Here is an 18,207-nt window from a genome sequence, read left to right as displayed (position 1 = left end):
ATGGCCTTAAACCAGAGAGACTGTTCAGTTTTAATCACTTACAATTTAAATTTCCCTGAATTAGACTTTAAGAAAAGCATTCAGCATTCACCTCCAGTGTGTTTGAACTGTCCGAGGAGTGTTTTGGGTTATTGCTAGTGTGTGACGACGTCTCGCTCTTCCCCTCGCCGTCCGACTTCTCGTCTGAACTCATGGGGTCCAGGTCTGAGTCGAAACCTGTCGGGTAGCCCATCGCCTGGAGAACCTAGAGAGGGATGATGATGATAAAGTAGAAAATAAACGTCAAACAAAAACATTAAAGCTCAATGTGTGGATACCAAGCACAAACGGTCGTTCTGAATAGAAAACCAACAAAACAATTTTTTAACAACTTGTATTTTGCTGCTATTGTACAGGCCTAAATGTATACATGAATTTTTTTGTGTTTTGTTTTTGTTGATTTGAAAATCCAAAGTTACTAAAATAAAAGAACAACATTGTCTTACTACTCTACTTATACACAATCTGGGGATGATGTTGTAGGTTTAGTAAAATAGAAGGGTGGGAATCACCAGAGGCCCTTCTGCAGTTTGTCAACATCTGTTTTATCTAATAAGATACAGTTTTGACTCTGTTCATCTCAGAGTTTCCATTCACATATATTGAGGTCAGAGGTCAAGGGACCCCTTTGAAAATGGCCATGCCAAATAACACAATAAATGGGATGAGATAGATTTTGCAATGTGAGAACAAATTCCCACTGTTATATTCATTTCCCTTTGCGTGTGACGACTCTGTTTCGAACAGACTTTATTGGCATTATCAGCCATAAAGGCAGAGAGCTGCTCCCAAGGGCAATAAGAATGTAAAGCAGTGCATAGACAGGAAATAACAACCGCATCCGTAAATGTGTTGATGACACAAATTACTATATTTTAACAAACAAATTCTACTGGACGCAGCAATAAAAAGGGTAATCTAACTCACACAATGTTTACAATAAAGCCATTATAATACACTGGCTGTACAGATTCACACCAGTCTACCGCGAGTCCTCGACAGCACACAGAGCAGCAAAGTGACTCAGAACAATATGCACGCAGGAGATAATAGAAGAATGACACGTTTTTGATCCAAATGGGTGACTGTGTTACAGCTGCTGAACCAGCCAATGTAGTGAGAGAGTAGAGCAGAGAGAGAGAGAGAAACTGAGGGGAGATCAAAAGGTGAGTACATGAGAGAAAGAAAGTGAGTGAGGAGGAGAATGGAAAAGGGGGAGAAAGAGCCTTTTATGGGAATGCAGCGGATAGCGGATTATCCCGGCTCTGTGCTCTGGAGAGCCTCTTTGTTCACAACCACTTTGGGATTACATGGATTTGCCCACCTCCATCCCTCCTCACACGCACGCACACACACAATAGGCAGACACACAGACAGAACCATATTTATAGATACACGCAGGTTTCGGCTGAAGCTGGAGCTTAGAAAGTTCTTCAGGTAGCCAAAAAAGAATCATCTCTCTTTTTGATATTCGTAGGACTTTTATCATTTTTATTCATTTTCCTTCCTTACCTTGACGGCGACGTGGAGCTTGGCGGTCTTCTTGGAGGATCCGGACGCTTCGTAAATGGTTCCGTCCAGATCCACAGACATTGTGAAGACCGGAGCGTGAACCGGGCCCGACTGGGACAGCAGGCGGTACTGCAGCCCCGGCCGGATCTGGTTCAACCGCATCAGGGCGTTCATTGGCTGGTTGGAGTCTATGGCTTTACTGTCTAGGACTAAAAGAAATGGAGGGGGCATGGTTACAGTAGAAAGTAGAGCATATTAGGATAGATTTAATAAGGTTTTGCAGGGCGTGTACCAATTATCCAGACGAAATTGGACAGACTTAGCCAATTCAGAGATACTGTACGTAATAAATCACATTTTTCTAAAAGGTTTTCAGCACCCTCGCCGGCTGTTTTCATGATGAATAAAGGTGCCTCTCTATTTTCTTCTTCTTTCAATCACTTTCCTCCTGTTTGCCGATATCTAAAAAATGCCTCTCTGTCTCCATTAGTCGTGGTTCATCTTCTCCTTGTATGAAGAAAGAGCTGGGGATGGTTGGGTGGCCTACTAAAACGTTAGCGATCAATACTATTGATCTGCCTCCATGGAATGGAAGGAGGAGAGAAGCAGACAGGGGAAAAAACAGAGACGGGGAAAAGAAGCGATGCTTGTCTGCAGACAACAGAGTATGATTACTTCCATCTCCGAGCATTGTGCTGCTTTGTTTTCAGTGCTTTGATTAAAAATAAAAAGACAATCCAATGCTGAATGGAACTTTTTGTTTTGCTTTTCTTTCCAGCTTTAAAATAATGGGGTGAACAGAAAAAGCATTAGAAATAAGTAATAAAACCCTGCCATTGTTTTCTTTCCCTCCTTCTCATACCTTTCCTCAGATTCCTCTTCATCTTCTTGATGAGGTCCTTGTCATCCATCGCTCCATCCTCGTATGGCCTCTTCAGACCTAAGCCTGGAGAGAAAGCAAGAGGGAGAGAAACATAGAGAGAGTTACTAATCAATCAGTGACTACAGGAGATGTTTATATGAACGCACACAAAAAGGCACTTGTGTGTGACGGAAAAGAAAGGCGCAGAAAACATGCACCGTGTGAGAAGAAGCATAAAGATGGATAAGCTCACAGACAAGATAAACAGAGCAGACAGAGAGAGCCGCAAACAGTCAAACAATGAGGAAGACATATAAGCTCCTTTCCTACATGCACCTTAATCTGCAAATGCTCTGGCAATTTTCCATGTCAGCGTCACGAGGCACCAAAAGGCTCGAGCTCATTTGAAAATTGGCCAACTTTCTCTCGTGTGAACAAAAGCAGAAACATTCCTGCGTGAACCACACACAAGACATTTCAACCAAGGCTACTGTGTTTTTGGTAAGACACCCAAAAAAAATATATAGTGGAAAAAAGCAGGCAAAACATATTTTTGTGGTGTTTCACATGTCAGCAATATTGACAGCGCTGTCAGTGCTGGGGTGTAGAAAAAACACCAAATGCATCCAGAAAGGTCACGTCATGTGCGAAAAGATATGATGGCAAGTCCGACCTATGAACGAAAGCCTTCTGCCTGAACTGCTGTAGGTTTTATGTGAGAATGACGGACAAGCCTTTGTACAGACAGATTAAGAAAGACAACACATACAGACTGAAAGCTTAACAAGGACGGAAAGAGAGACAGTGAAACACAGCGTGAGGTAGACTGAGCAGACACACCTTCTTTATCAGACCAAGGGTATTTCTGCGATGGTTTATTTGAGGGAAGAGGCTCCATCTCCAACACCTTGTAGATCTGTCCGAACGCCATGAGTCTGAGAGAGTGCTGTTGAACGTAAAAACACACACCGGAAATGAAATAAAAACCTGAGAAGATACATTCAAACTTTATAGACAGTATGGACATTGACAGAGTCAAATTATTCGCTCGTCATTATACCAGCAATTTAGAATTGCACTTACTTAAAGTTAGATCCTACATTTCCAATTATGCAATGAGTTTCTTAGACGTTCCCTGCCTCGTAAATGCCAACTTCTTTCAAACGGCACACTCAAAAACACTATTGATTTTTAATTAATAGTTTGCAAAGATTCGTGGCTCAGATTGCACAAAAAGTAGTGCAAAAATTGCAATATGGTAAATGGACTTTCATTTATATAGCGCCTTTCTAGTCTACTCAAAGCGCTTTACTCTACATGTCAGCATTCACCCACCCACACACACAATCATACAGAGGCTGACATGCAAGGTGCAAACCTGCCCATCAGGATCTAATCGAAATACTCATTCACACACCGATTGCACAGCCTTCGGGAGCAATCTCGCTCAAGGACACTTCGACATGTGGACTGGAGGAGACGAACTGTTGACCTTCCGATTGGTGGGCGACCCGCTCTACCTCAGAGCCACAGCCACCCCTAATATATGTGGCTCTGCTAATACAAATCCATTAGGGAGCTAGAGTGTCTCAGATATTCATGAGGCTCGGTGTAGCTCATTGACAGAACAGCTCCCTCTCTTCTATCTGCTCTTGTATCTGCTCCAATACAATTATCCCCATTGACATTCCAGCCTCGTTCAGGCTGCCTTCAAAGGAAATGGGCGGCAGGATTCACTAAGCCATGCGGCTCAGAGGCTGCCCTGCTCACTCGAGTGTGTGTGCGCGTGTGTGTGTGTGTGTGTGTTAAGAAGGACACGACAGCACGCGCACCCAAAGTGCAAGCACACAAATACTGTCCTCCGGGTGTCAGAGATGGATTTATGGCTCGCAATGGCAATAGTTTCCCACACCAACCATTAAAATGCAGCACCACACAGCTCTTCATGGAGACGTGCATGCACGCTCGCACAAGTGTGTGTGTGTGTGTGTGTGTGTGTGTGCGTGCACATTGTGTGGTTGGGGTGGTGATGGGGTCTTTCTGTCTGGTAATAGGCGTGTTGCCTACTGATTCCCACACACTGACAGCTCAAGGCAAGTGCAGCTGGGTGATAACAACTGTGTCTTTAAGCTGACTTGTGTGAGTGAGTGTGTGTGTGTGTGTGTGTGTGTGTGTGTGTGTGTGTGTGCGTGTACCTGTGCGCGGAAGGTAATGGCCTCAGCCTGCTGGTCGGTCATGTTGGCTAGTGTGTTTGTTGGCTCTTTCTCACATGGGTCGTGTAAACCTGGACCACCTGGGGGAAACGACACAAGACGACACACACACACACACACACACACACACACAGAGTCAGTTGTTGTCACTTTATGTACTGACACTGCAGCTCAGCAACATTTAATTAGGCTTCACTGTCATGGAATAAGTGACGTGAAGTGGAAATCCTGACTCTTAAAATGGACAACAGCAGCTATGGGAAAATGTAACTGGTCAAACTGGCAGTGAGATATTCAAATCAGTCACTTAATTTAAAAGGTAAAAATTCTCAACCTTTAATTGTGCAACGTATTCTCATGCAACGGTTCGTATGATATCTTACAAAATAGTTATTTCTCCTTTTTCGTTTGTTTTCCTACGAATGTCCAGCAACACGTGTCAATTTCCGCTTGTTACATGCATACAGTCTTTTCAAAATAAACTTCCGTCTTTACAGGAAACCACTTCCTTAGGTTTAGGCAAGAAAGCTACTTGGTTAGGTTTAGAAAAAGATTGTGGTTTAACTCCGGAAGTGGCGTTACTTAAGTACGTAACTTATGTGACCAATAAATCAACATTGATTTTCTGGTTTCATATGGGACATGAACGCCGGGCTCCTGGGTGAAAGTCCTGTGTTTTTGACCAACCCATCCTACTCCTCCCTAAGCGGCATTCTGTGGTATTTATAATTACTGGTTCACGATTTCGTTAAATTACACACAATTTGATTTTGTGGGATATACACAAATTACAGTGCATTACCTTTTCGTAGGTATAGCTACAAGCGGTGTATGAGACCAGCCATTTTTGCCAGTAAAAAAAAAACTTTTCTCAGTACTTCCTAAAGTAAGACCTTAATAAGCCTCAATCCATATCAATCAAGCCATAACTGGCGTTTGCATCCAAATTACAATTTTTAAATTCAGCTAAATGAAACTTTCACATACTTTTGAACACTTTTGCCGAGGATGCACAACAGTTTGCAAAGAAACCCTTCAGCTGCTCCTAATTAAGATGCTCTTGTAATGATGACTTTCCTCAGACAGCTGTGCTCTGCTGGGTCATTCATAATGTCTCGACCTCTCTTAGAGAGGAACAGCTTCAAAATGTGCCAAGCAGAGCCTCGATCTATCAGCTCATCTTCCCAAAGCCAGCATGTTCCCTCGCTACGCTCACTAGTGATGCCAATTTGCATGAAAACACACATGGTCCTCTGTTGATTTCTCTAATCTTTCCTGCTGTCATGCATCCACTGTGGCTCCATACCTGGTAGCAGTATGCCTGAGGCCAGACACTCCATGACTCGACGCAGGGCTTCTCCAGCCCCGAGAGGTCTGTTGCAGGTGGCAATTGCCTTCTCGCAGATAAGCTCTAAGGGCTGCAAGAACACACACACACACACACACATGAACACAGATGAACGTGCAGCTGTAAAGAAAATGAGGTGCTGTGCCAATAAAAGGTGTTTACCCCTTTTACTAAATACCTGCGGTGTATGAAATTAAACTCGGAGAATGTGGGTTGGCATTAATATTTCAAAAGAATTATCACCATCTGTTGCTTAAATGTTGTATTTACATAATATATGTAGTGGTTTTCTCACTAAACATTATTCATCTCTCTCGCCGACAAGATTAACAGCACGTCGGTCAGTCAGATCTTAATGAGACTGTGTTTTGTGGTGTACACTGGACTGAATTCTTCAGCCTCGTATGAGCCACACAGTTCACTTATAGATGATGTTTGAGCACAATTCTTCAAATTCCAATAGAAATATGAACCTCCCATTGGAGCAGGGAGATGGAGGGCATTTTGGAATGCACATAATAGCACAACTAGAATTACCGCCTTGCGGCTGTATGCCTCTGTCAAGTTGCAGTTTACATCCATGTCTGTCCAAAAATGTCATCACTTCATCATTTTATCCTGTAAGAAATTTGTGTGTAATTGTCATAATTTGCATATGGCTCCTGGATTTATGGTCAAAAACGTGTATTGTGAGGTCACAGTGACCTTGACCTTTGACCACCAAATTCTATATCAGTTCATCCTTGAATCCAAGTGGACGTTTGTGCCAAATTTGAAGAAATGAATTCAAGGTGTTCCAGAAATATTGTGTTCACGAGAATGGACAGACGGACGCTGTCGCTGGCGCGGAGGCATACAAATGTAGTTCAAGTTCAAGGGGGCTGAACGCTCTCTTTTCATTTCATTCGTGTTAACACTCAAACACAGGTAATTACAGCAAAAGACTCACCCATCCCTTGAGAGGTTCCCAGACGGGGTGTCTATTGCACATGTCTCTAAGTATCCTGAGAACGATAACGCAGGACTTGAGCCCGTTCACTCGAGCCTGAGAGAGATCGAGGGATGGAGAGGGGAGAAGGAAAGGAAAGGCGGAGGGATGCAAGAAGGAAGATTACACAGACAGAGGGAGGAAGGGAACAAATTGAGTGCAGGAGGAGTGGCATTTGCGCAAACACATACAGATAAACAGCCTGCTTTACACCACAAAACCACATGATGAAGCGATTGTATCTGTCTAAAACCCCACAGAGAATGAATATCCGGACACTAAACATTTTGAATTTAGTCCACTAAATGTGTTTTACTATAAATATTTCTCTATGTCTTCAGTAAAAAACCTATCATTCTGAACTTGTAAAATGTTGTCAGTAAGGTAAGTGAGTTGGGAGATACAGTAGATGGGGAAGGGTATGGGAGGGGAATCAAAAGGAAGCATTGACATACTGTACAGAGCAGGCAGGTTCACATGATAGCCAAAAAGAAAAACAAGTATCAACCATTGCTTTTGTAGCCTTACGATTCTTCTTACATTCATCGTTTTTTCCAGTTTATACTCAGTGGGTGGAGTGCAACTTCGTATATAGTGGAAAATACACTTTTTGGGAGAGTTTTTATGCAACTGATGTGTAATATTTGGCAATTTTTGTTCATAATGTTGTAAAACAACATCCTGCAAACTGAACTGGAGATGAGCGAGCATAAAAATGTTTATCAGCCATATCATCTTTAACTATGAGATCATTTGTAATCATTCTCACATTTAAATTCAAATTTGTGTTAATAAGTAATTTTCCACACGTCTCTCTATTCTAGATTAGTCTAATCTGAGTGGGCATAATAAGCACCACAGCACTAGCCAACGGTGAGTGTGTGCCCTCGGGGTGAATCGTCAGGCTACAATAAGCATCGGGCAGGAAGACAGGAAGTGAGTGGGTGCCGACCTGGAACCACTTGGCGTGTCGCAGCGCTGCCAGGGCCAACAGACATCTGTGTCTATCCAGCACCTCCCCCTCCTCCTCCTCCTCAGCCTCCACTCTCTGCGCGGCAGCACCCAACACTGCCACAAAACAATAACAACCCGATATAGAGAACGTGAAACACACACACGTCACGTCTGAGTGTGTGTGTTTGAAATGTGCGCGTGTGAATGTGTGCAGACACACGCTTGAAATTGCGTGTGAATGCACGCATAACACACACACATGCATGGATATTTTTTGGTACATACAAGGTGCTTTTCATGCCATAAAGTTGTTCCTCTCCTTGTAGAAAGCGCTGGCTCTCTACAGGGCACAGATCTGTGATGAATGCTCAGAAAAACACTCTTTAAACGGTGTGTCATTTTCAACACTGTGATCAGTCTAGCGTGTGTTAACTGCATCACATGTTGACATCTATAGCACAAAATAATACATAGGGGTGGGGAAAAAATCGATTCACATCTGTATCGCGATTTATTTTTTTTACGATTCTGAAATTGATTTTTTAATGCCAGAACCGATATATTTGCTTAATTTGAGTCTATGCGGAGGTAGAAGGAAGTTACCGCTTTTATTGTTGTAGTCTGAGTAACGCGATGTCATATATGTCCGTATCCGTCAACCAAAACAAACCGCAGTCGGCCGCAGCGAGCCGAAACGGAAAAGTAGAAAACGGCAAAGGGTCCAAGTGGATACGACCTGCACCCTCACATATTAAATCCAAAGTGGTAAACACTACACATACAGTAAAGTATGGAAACACTTTGGGTTTCACACATTGCCAGGATAAGCAGAGCTAGACATGATGGCTAAAGCTGCGTGCTAACTCTGTCATGGACAGGAAAAGTTATCGTATTGCGGTAATGTGTGGTCAAGCCAGCTGTCACTCGCATCTCTGTGGTCAAATCGGCTGATGCTACAACTGTAGCGCACCCATATACTGACATTTATAAAGAGAACGGAGCTGACGGGAGAGCTAGCAACGGACTTGGCAAAGTTAGCGGAAGTATACACGTGTGACTACGTCCGGTTTTCAAAATAAGGTGTTAACAAAGGGAAATGTACATACAAAATACGTCAAGTGTATGATTTAACTTTTTCCCATGGTCTAGCTATAAAAAAGTTAACACAAATCGTAATAAATCGTAATATCGAATTGCAATTCTTGTAGAATCGCAATACTTAAAAATCGCAATACATATCGAATCGGCACCCAGGTATCGTGATAGTATCGAATCAGGAGAGAGGTGAATTGTCCCAGCCCTAGTAATACAGGATGCACTGTCCCCTTATTGAAAATTACACACACACTATTCAACAGTAATTTAGTGTTTTACATCCATCCATTCACTGACAAATCAGTGAAAGTGAGAGCAACCGGGGAAGAGACAACTTTGTGGGATGAAGAGCCCCCCACAGACATACACCAAACAAATACCTAAGGAGTGTTTGATTTAATGTGTGGGCATTGTTGGGACACATCCATTCATTTCGCCGTGCCCAGCAAGGTAAATCAATCTCTCCTGTATGTATTTGAGGAGGATTTTCATTTATTTTGATCCAGTCTGCACCAGGCAGGAGTCAAAATAGAAGTTGATTTTTTTCTTCTGGATTACTTAAGGTGCACTTGATTTCACAGGCTCGTAGAGAAATGGTGCAGAGAAAAAGCAATTCAACTCCCTGTCTGGGCAAAACACAGAATCAAGCGCTCCTAAAGTAGAACTGAAAAGAAAAGAAAAAAAATCTAAGATAGTTTGACCCAGTCTCAGACAAAACACAACACAGGAGGGATCAAGGCAGGGTTTAGTCAAGAGCATCGTGGTCGGTAAAAGAGGAGCATTCTTTACGCTTTTATATGTGAGCGTTTGATTCACGCCGCCAAGCACACCGGGGTGGTTGAGTTACTTCGCTCTGCTACTTTAGTATCAGCAAAAAAATCTATGATGTGCGAGGTGAGCTGAATCAAACGCAGGCTGTGTATGAATGAGTGTGGTTACATGGGGTTTCTGAAGAGGGTTTCTTGTGTGCGGGACCTACTGGAAGTGACATAAAACACGCTAAAGAGCCCTTTGGGTCTGTATGAAAACACAACTAGGTAAATATTTTCATCATCAATCTCCCGTGAAAAGAAAACCCTTCCCTGAAGAGACATTAAGTTGAAATGGTAAATGTGTCCAATGTGTAGCAGCAGGAGCACATTTATCTCACATTATCCCTGAACTCATGTGGCCATTATGGCAGCGTAGCTCTTCCTCTGTCTAACGCATGAAGTAGTGTGTGTATTTTTTTTATGTATAACGGTGTATCTGAAGGTCTGTCAGCGTGATCCCAGCTGCACGTGGGAGCGCTCTGCTGCTAGTGGATCATTATAGTATTTCCACTCTCGTTTGCTAGTCCTCCCACTGCTCTCTCAAGCGCTATTGCTGGCTGGCCGCGCCCTCACTCAGCGCTCTTATTTTATTATTATCACCTTCTGTGGTTACTGACGCCGTGCTCTCACTCAGTCTGATTAAAAAAAAAATAATTCCCTTTGCTACCGTGTGTTCTTTAATTTGCTGCCGCAGCACCTTCCCTCCCTCTGTGATCACACTGAGCTCAAAGAGTAACTCATATTCAATCAAATATTCAACTATACGTAGTCTTGTGTATAAAATCAAACACAGTGACCCTGATTCATGTGGTGACTGATTTAAGTGGCAGATAAAATGACCAAGCACTATTTTTAAATCAATGTATTGATTGCCTGACATCAAATCAGAAGGCATTATTGATCGCAGCATTTAAATAGCCGGAGCTTACTGAAACATTCTGGCTTTTACTACTCTTATTAAAGAGGACCTATTATGCTTAGAGCCGGTATGAGAAAAATAAAGCGTTTTCTTCAACATTAAAGCATGTAAACATGTTCTAGTAGAAACACAAAATACAAAGTATGCACCTGAGAATAAGCATAATAGGTCCTCTTTAAATGTGTGTGCCATGTTGCTGTGCATGAACTTGTGCGTCTTTCAGATTTAGTTTACAGACCCTCTAATACGTTGCTAATAAAGTTCTGACCAGGCACAGGCAGCCATAGGTTTAAGAGAGCTGAAAGAGGTGCCGACAGTGGACAACACCACTGGTATCTGTGTCGATCGATGCGTGTGTTAATGTGTAAAAGTATTAGACGCTGCCTTTTACGACGTGACCCCTATTAGACAGACTGACCCGCATTCCTCAACTGCCACGGGTGTCTGATGAAATCTGAGCAATTAAGACATCCGGCGTGTGACAGGTATCTTTATCCGTCGGCTGTAAAATACGACTGCGTGTGCATGTCTCCTCCTCCGTGTGGTTGTGTGTGTTCTTCTTGGTGATGCGAGAGAGAGAAAAATATGAGCCTATCTTCTCCATCTTGCCGTGGCACGTGGCATGATGTACGGCTAACCTCCGTGCTATCTCTCATCTCTCTCTGAGACCTGAGTGTCTAGTTGGACGGGAGCCACAGGATGGATGGGCAGCTTGCTACTGCTGGGTTATTGATTTTAGAGCCCTGCTGGCCTTGCCTCGCCGTCCCACCTCCCACAACCAATTATAATCAGTTCCTGCTACCCATGAAAACGTGGGGGGTGGGGAGCGGGGATTGTTATTAGACTGAACAGACAGTTCCTGTGTGTTTCAGCTCTGGTATGCGTCCTGTAGCTGTCTTGTCTTGTGTCAGCATCAGTTAATGAGGTCATACCTCTTGTTTGAGGGAAATAAAACAGTTCTATGGCATATACAAATATAAAATGGAAATGTGTGTTGGGGTGTGAGAGGGAAAAACCACAACTGGTGTGTTCCTACCTCGCCCATTCTTCTTCTCCTGCTCCTCCTTTTCATCCTCCACTTCCTCCTCCTTCTCCTTCTCCTTCTCCTTCTCCTCCTCCTCCTGTCCTTCCTCCCCATTCTCCATCTCCTCCTCCTCCTCCTCCTCCTCGTCCTCGTCGTCTTCCCTCATGACCGGCGAGGTGAGGGTAATCGTGAGTGTGAGTTTGGGCTCTGTTGTAGTTCGTACCAAGATGGCCGCCTCGGGCAAGGAGCTCGTGACCTCATATTTCTCTTCTGTCAGCTTCTGTCATGTGTCAAAACGAACATAAATGGATGGTCAGAGGCCAAGGTCACGACATGACTCGGTGCAGATGAAAAAGAAGCAAAATATATCTGAGCCTGCTGCTGCTGCTGCTTCAAGATGCTGCAACGACATCACCAGGTACGACAGGAGAAATATCAAGTGAATAACGTGCGTGAGAATTTTGTCTTTTTTTCTTTGAGAAAATGATTAGCCTTGCAGATACCGTATCTCTTGATATTTCCGGGGCTATTTTGGTCTCAAAGATGTGACTGATATCTTGAACTAAAAGCAGCTTTTTGAAATGTGAGAAGTATCTCTCACTGACTTGTCCACACATCATAATGGGCAAAAAATACTTATTTTAAAGTCACATTTGTACCAACACTCCATCTCGATCACACGCATGACAACATGCAAATGAATAAAGGGCACTGAATGACAGCTGTGAGATGGATTCGATGAAAAAAATCATAAAGATGATGAAGTGATGAAAGCTGCTATAAGCTCTGTATCCTCTACATGAATTTTGGAGACATTGTAATGATAATGATGTGTGTTTTTACGTGTCTACCTCTATTGTTCCACAATAGTGTCACACATCATTTGTGAAATTGTCTATCTGTATGTACACTATGCTTCATTCTGCTACCATTCTCAATTACTGCTGACCTCTGTGGTCAGGACTGAGAAGTACTGATGATAATGAATTCATGTATTCACAGCAGCCACATTTGTTACTTGATACAAACATGCACTTAAACACACGTGCCTACATACAAGAATTAATGGAATAACAACACAACAACAACAGCAACGACCTGCAGTCTCGCCCACTAAAACACTTATATTAATGAACACACATCAACACACACATTAGCCCCACAGGCAAAAACAGGTACACACAAATAGAGCTTTGATCCTCTGCCCTAACGACCTGACCCACCCGGTTTGGGTTGGGTCCGGCTGTGACGGTTTTTGGGCTGTGCTGAACATTCGGTAGGAAAAGGCGCATGTCGGAGATGGTGTCACAAATGTCTGCCATGCCAGCCTCCTCTAGCTTTAAAACTGAGTCCTGCAACAACCTCTGAAAAATCGAATAGCGGCCGGATTTACAGTGGCAATTCAGGTATTTAAATCGGGCTCGGGGTTGGGCTGCGACAGAAACTATGCAACTTCTGATCATAGCTCTAACACAGACTCACGAAACACATATAAAATCATGACCGACTATAAATATTGAATAAACAGAGATGTGAACTAAAACACAGCACAAGTCAAGCAGTATGTATATAGCTGTTTCTGTTGTACCTACCATATGCTGCTCTAGCTCTACTTGCAAGTGGACTATATGTTTGTGTATGTATTTGCATTATTTATATTGTTGGGCAATAAATCTGTCATCCAATCACATTATTGGAACTATGTACGGTCCAATGCGGAGGCAAAAAGCTGGTCCTCACAAGATCCATCACTTATTTAAGGGTTAAGACTTTAGGCTAAGATTCCAGTAAGCTTTCAGGACATTCATATAAGTCAATGCAATGTCCTCCTCCGGCGTGACAAAAACAAGTGTGTGGGTGTTTTTCTAACACTGTTTAAGTGAGCAGTGAGTCGCAGAGGGCCCATCTACATCCCATTTGGCCCTGATGAGAAATTCAGAATCGCTGGTCACTGGGCCGAGACATGAGATTACCTCCCTGCCCACCCACACACAGAAAACACACACACACACTCTGCCTGTCGTTCTCTCTCTCACACCACTTAACCACTAAAGAGAATGGGCAGAGACGAGGCACAGGGGCAGAATTTATTCATTGAGTAATTTCTGCACTTGTCGGCCAGGTTGTGGAGTTTTAACGCGTTAGCTCATTGCTAAATACCTTCCCTTCTAACAGCTTTTTAGGGAACGCAAAAGTTCCCCTGGTTGCCACACTATACAGCTAACGAATGACTTAATGGATTTCAAAAGGGGACTATGAGCTAACTTAATTCCCACTTAACATTACAAGCCATCAAGTCCCAGAGCCAAAGTCACAGCATGTAAAAAAAAGATGAAAACTATGTGCTGCCCATTTGTGCCTGTATTTTGAGCTCGCTCTGAGTGCACTGCAGGGATCAGTGTGTTTTGTATTTCTGTGCCATGACTTGTTAATGAGGAAACGTGACACTGAGGTAGTGACGAGAGCATTAATCACACATGACTCATACATACTAAAACACCTCTCAACTTCTCACTTGACGGCATTGGCATAAGTAGGCAACACTCAACGACACTTCTCTTTACACTTACACATGAACTTATTATTATACCGTACACACGCACATAGTATAGCGAGAGTGGCGAAATTCAAGCAGAAACACTACACAATAAAATGTGGATGCTTATCCGAATAGCTTTCTGACGTTGGAGAGGCAATAAAAATAGAGCTTTCTTGGATTACATTTGGCAGACTAGCACTGACAGTTTGATGCAAGGCTAAGATGCATTTGTGTGTGTGAGCAGAAAACAAAAGACAGAAACTAAGAAGCAGAATTATGTGCCTGTGTGCGTGCATCTGTGCATGTGTGGGTGTGTGTCTCTAACCTCTATCTGTGTGGGTAAATTGTGACAGACAGTGTCCAGCAGTGTCTGCGTGGGTTTGTCTCTGCACATCAGCACCAGCTCCAGGTCCATGTCGCCTTTGATCAGCAAGCCTTTGGCCACGAGGCCGATCCTCATCACTCCACACAGCACGCCACCACTGCTGGGTTCTCTGTTTTTAAAAGAGAAATAAAAAACGACAGGTAACATTCGTATCTCGTGGTTTTTAACTATAAGGACGCTCACATTTCAATTTACTGTACACCTGGGAAAATTAAAAACATTACTACATCCTTTTTTTCCAATAACATATGCCATAACACAAAGTAGTTTTAACGCCACTAATTTCTTTAGTGCATTAATGAACTTGCGATTTTTTTGTAAACCTCCTGTCGGGCCAGCCGCTATTCGATCTTTTGGAGGTTGTACCTCAGTTTTAAAGCAAGAGTGATCCATTGGTACCAACCATATCATACTAGCTTGTCGCGAAGCAGCCTAAATAACGCTCCAAACTTTGGCGAAGAAAAACTGGCATGGTCATTTTCAAAGGGGTCCCTTGACCTCTGACCTCAAGATATGTGAATGAAAATGGGTTCTATCGGTACCCACGAGTCATAGTCAAGTCAGCACACTGACACACTGACAGCTGTTGTTGTCTGTTGGGCTTGCGTTTGCCATGTTATGATTTGAGCATTTTTTTATGCTAAATGCAGTACCTGTGAGGGTTTCGGGACAATATTTGTCATTGTTTTGTGTTGTTCATTTATTTCCCATAATAAATATATACATACATTTGCATAAAGCAAGCATATTTGTCCACTCCCATGTTGATAAGAGCATTAAATACTACAAAACTCCCTTTAAGGTACATTTTCAGCAGATAAAAAATTTGCAAATAATTTGTGATAAATCACGATTAACTAAATTATTTTAACCGATCGACAGCTCTAATTAAAATACAAGGTGCCAGTTAAGATTGCAAAATAAGATCTGACAAGGTAATTCAAGACCTTAAAGAGAAGTAATGAACCCTTAATAAAAAGATTCATGGAGATAGCCGACCGTGGAGACTGTGCCCGGAGAGTGTCAAGTGGTTAAGTTAATTTCCTCCGGAGCCGCACGTGCTCCTGCTGTTCATCTAACTCTCTGCCAGGAAGCGAAATAAGAGTATTTCCCAACATATTGAACTATTCCTTTAACATTTTTGGTCAGAAAAAACAAGCAAGAGGACGTCGCCTCCTATGTCATGTCAATTTTCTGACATTTTATAAACAAAATAATCAATTTATTAATAAAAAAAAAAATCAGTAGTTGCAGCTCTAGTATGCGTCACTACTACCCCACCTGTAGCTGTCGCTGGAATCCTCAGTTTCATTGCTGGGCTCTTCGCCAGGATCGTTCTCCTCTGTGCTGTCTGCTGGTTTTACGTCGACCTGGCTGTGGGCTTCGCTGCCGCTCTGATCCAACCAATCGGAGACGTGCTTGAGGGCGCACTCGACTGTGGACACCAGTGTCTGAACGGCTTCCAGCTCCTGAGAGGAGGGGTAGATGGTGGAGTGTTTCGCCATGACGTGGCGGTCATCATTGCTGAAGGAACGGAAGGACCTCTGGAAGGGAAAGATCAATCAGGAGTTAGTTATCAAATAGTAAAACACAGGGACGCACACACACCTGTACACACACACAGCAAGGGCACCACCGGAGAGAGGTTTTCAACAACAGATTGAGCTTTAATCCATCAAATCATGCTATGGGCTCCCTGTTGGGGCCTGACTTCTCTCCATCTTACACACAAATTAAACTCACACAGCTCGCACAAATGCTTGCACCACAACCGAACCAGCCAAAAACAAACACACATACCAGCAAGCGCGAGTAAAAATGGCTTTTTGTAGGGCTGTCTCGAATACCATTTTTTGGGCCTCGAAAGCTTCGGCGAGAAATATTCGAAGCTACTCGAAGCTTTGCAGCATGGCCCCGGAACTACCACTACTGTACACACATGCACCTCTACACACACAAACTGCGATATCCATTTGAGAATACAAATAATAATTCATGTTGAATGTGAATAATGAATGATGTTGTGGGGTTACTCCTTATTTCATGGGCTATTAGGGGATTTATACATTATTATTACATACTTATATCATCTTATAATATACAGATAAACAAAGCATTCGAATACTAATTTGGAGGTCGATTACCTTGGCAACGGTCAAAGCTTCGAAGCATTCAGGTCGGCCCTAGCTTTTTGTGTGTGTTGAGTGTGTGTTGCTTTCATTGCAAACTGCACATGTATCTTTTTTATGGGAAATAAATCAATTCCTAACTCAGTGACCCGCTTCCATTTAACGGCACTGACCCTGACACGCATGCATGCCCACACAGCTATCAGACATTCATCTGACCACCATCCTCATATCCTCTCTACCTGTCCTAATTCAATCAGACATCCTGGCTCTGGGAATTTATGTCAGCTCTTCGGTCTTTCTCATTTGCTCCTTCTTACTCTCTGGGAGGCAGAGGGAGGAGATCAGGTGGGAGGCATCAGACAGGGGTAGCACAGAGGAGAGTAAACGACTGAAAATAGGGCCAAGCCGAGAAGGAAGAGAACAGAGGACGGCAGAGGAGGGCTGTGGGAACGGTGCAGAATCTTTAAAAAGGACGTGGAAATGGTTGTTGCAGCAGAGGAGGCTGAACTCGAAGATGAATGGAAAAGTAAAGAGATGAAAGAGAGGAGCAGGTGCGGCTGAGGCTTTTATGATTCACTCTATGCAATTAATACCACCCAGATGGGTCCCTGTGCATTTATATGAAAACACCTTGTAAATTATATGTCAGCTGTTTACATCTTTTGACGTGTCACAGAATTTGAGTGGGTGGTTTGTTATGTGAGAGAATAATTTAACATCTGACCATTAGGTATTAACTAATTTAATGTAATATAAAACTGACTTAACTTAGGTGTCAATGCATAGAACAGATGATGGGATAACCCTTTGCCAGCATAATTACATTGAGAATGCATTAGAATCTATTATCAAAATACAACATTTGCAGCAATACACATCATGTAAATTATCTGGGGTAACCATATAATTAATAAAAGAAGCAGATGAATAATATATTACAGTGCTTGTAATAATACATTATTTCATATTAATTCCTCAATGTTTATAGCAGCAACACCACTTCTGATTCTAATTTCTTTCTGCATTTCTTTTGTGTTATTATACACATCAAAATAAAATCACTGTAGTTCAGTTTTGCTTTTTATCTCTTCACTTTGTCTCTCTTTCTTTCTACCACTCCGTCTTTATTTATTTTTTATAAATATAAAGATGTAATATCAGAGAAAAACAATTAAGATTACAAGGTATTGTTTACAGCATCACTTGGTAACCTGAATCTGAAGGATGAGGTTCCTTTTTAATCATTAGAGGTTGTCGCACTGTGCATGGGAGCCCGAGGTGCATAACCCAGTTCAACATGAGGAGGCTGCTCTCAACAAGCTCCTTATCTCCAAGACCCACATTTCCCTTTATTCACGACGCACACATCCACTCTAAGAGAACCA

The 18,207-nt window shown here is 42.7% G+C and overlaps 1 protein-coding gene across 6 annotated transcripts in view; it reads right to left on the bottom strand.

Annotated features, from left to right (window-relative positions):
- Nucleotides 1–18,207, bottom strand: part of strbp (spermatid perinuclear RNA binding protein) — a 99,828-nt gene that overhangs the window by 17,117 nt on the left and 64,504 nt on the right. For all 6 annotated transcript variants that reach the window (XM_074617235.1, XM_074617236.1, XM_074617233.1 and 3 more), the window contains 11 exons: nucleotides 15,972–16,234; nucleotides 14,631–14,799; nucleotides 11,779–12,046; nucleotides 7,915–8,030; nucleotides 6,924–7,019; nucleotides 5,933–6,044; nucleotides 4,609–4,706; nucleotides 3,254–3,359; nucleotides 2,414–2,497; nucleotides 1,552–1,760; nucleotides 92–244 (listed from right to left, as the gene is read on the bottom strand). In XM_074617235.1, the coding sequence (XP_074473336.1) occupies nucleotides 92–244; nucleotides 1,552–1,760; nucleotides 2,414–2,497; nucleotides 3,254–3,359; nucleotides 4,609–4,706; nucleotides 5,933–6,044; nucleotides 6,924–7,019; nucleotides 7,915–8,030; nucleotides 11,779–12,046; nucleotides 14,631–14,799; nucleotides 15,972–16,234 (1,674 nt within the window). The remainder of the gene's footprint in view (nucleotides 1–91; nucleotides 245–1,551; nucleotides 1,761–2,413; nucleotides 2,498–3,253; nucleotides 3,360–4,608; nucleotides 4,707–5,932; nucleotides 6,045–6,923; nucleotides 7,020–7,914; nucleotides 8,031–11,778; nucleotides 12,047–14,630; nucleotides 14,800–15,971; nucleotides 16,235–18,207) is intronic.

This window comes from Sebastes fasciatus, chromosome 19 (assembly GCF_043250625.1).
Source record: "Sebastes fasciatus isolate fSebFas1 chromosome 19, fSebFas1.pri, whole genome shotgun sequence".
Classification (NCBI taxonomy): Eukaryota; Metazoa; Chordata; class Actinopteri; order Perciformes; family Sebastidae; genus Sebastes; species Sebastes fasciatus.
Note: the sequence above shows the minus strand (reverse complement) of the source record. Positions and strands in the feature narration are given on the sequence as shown.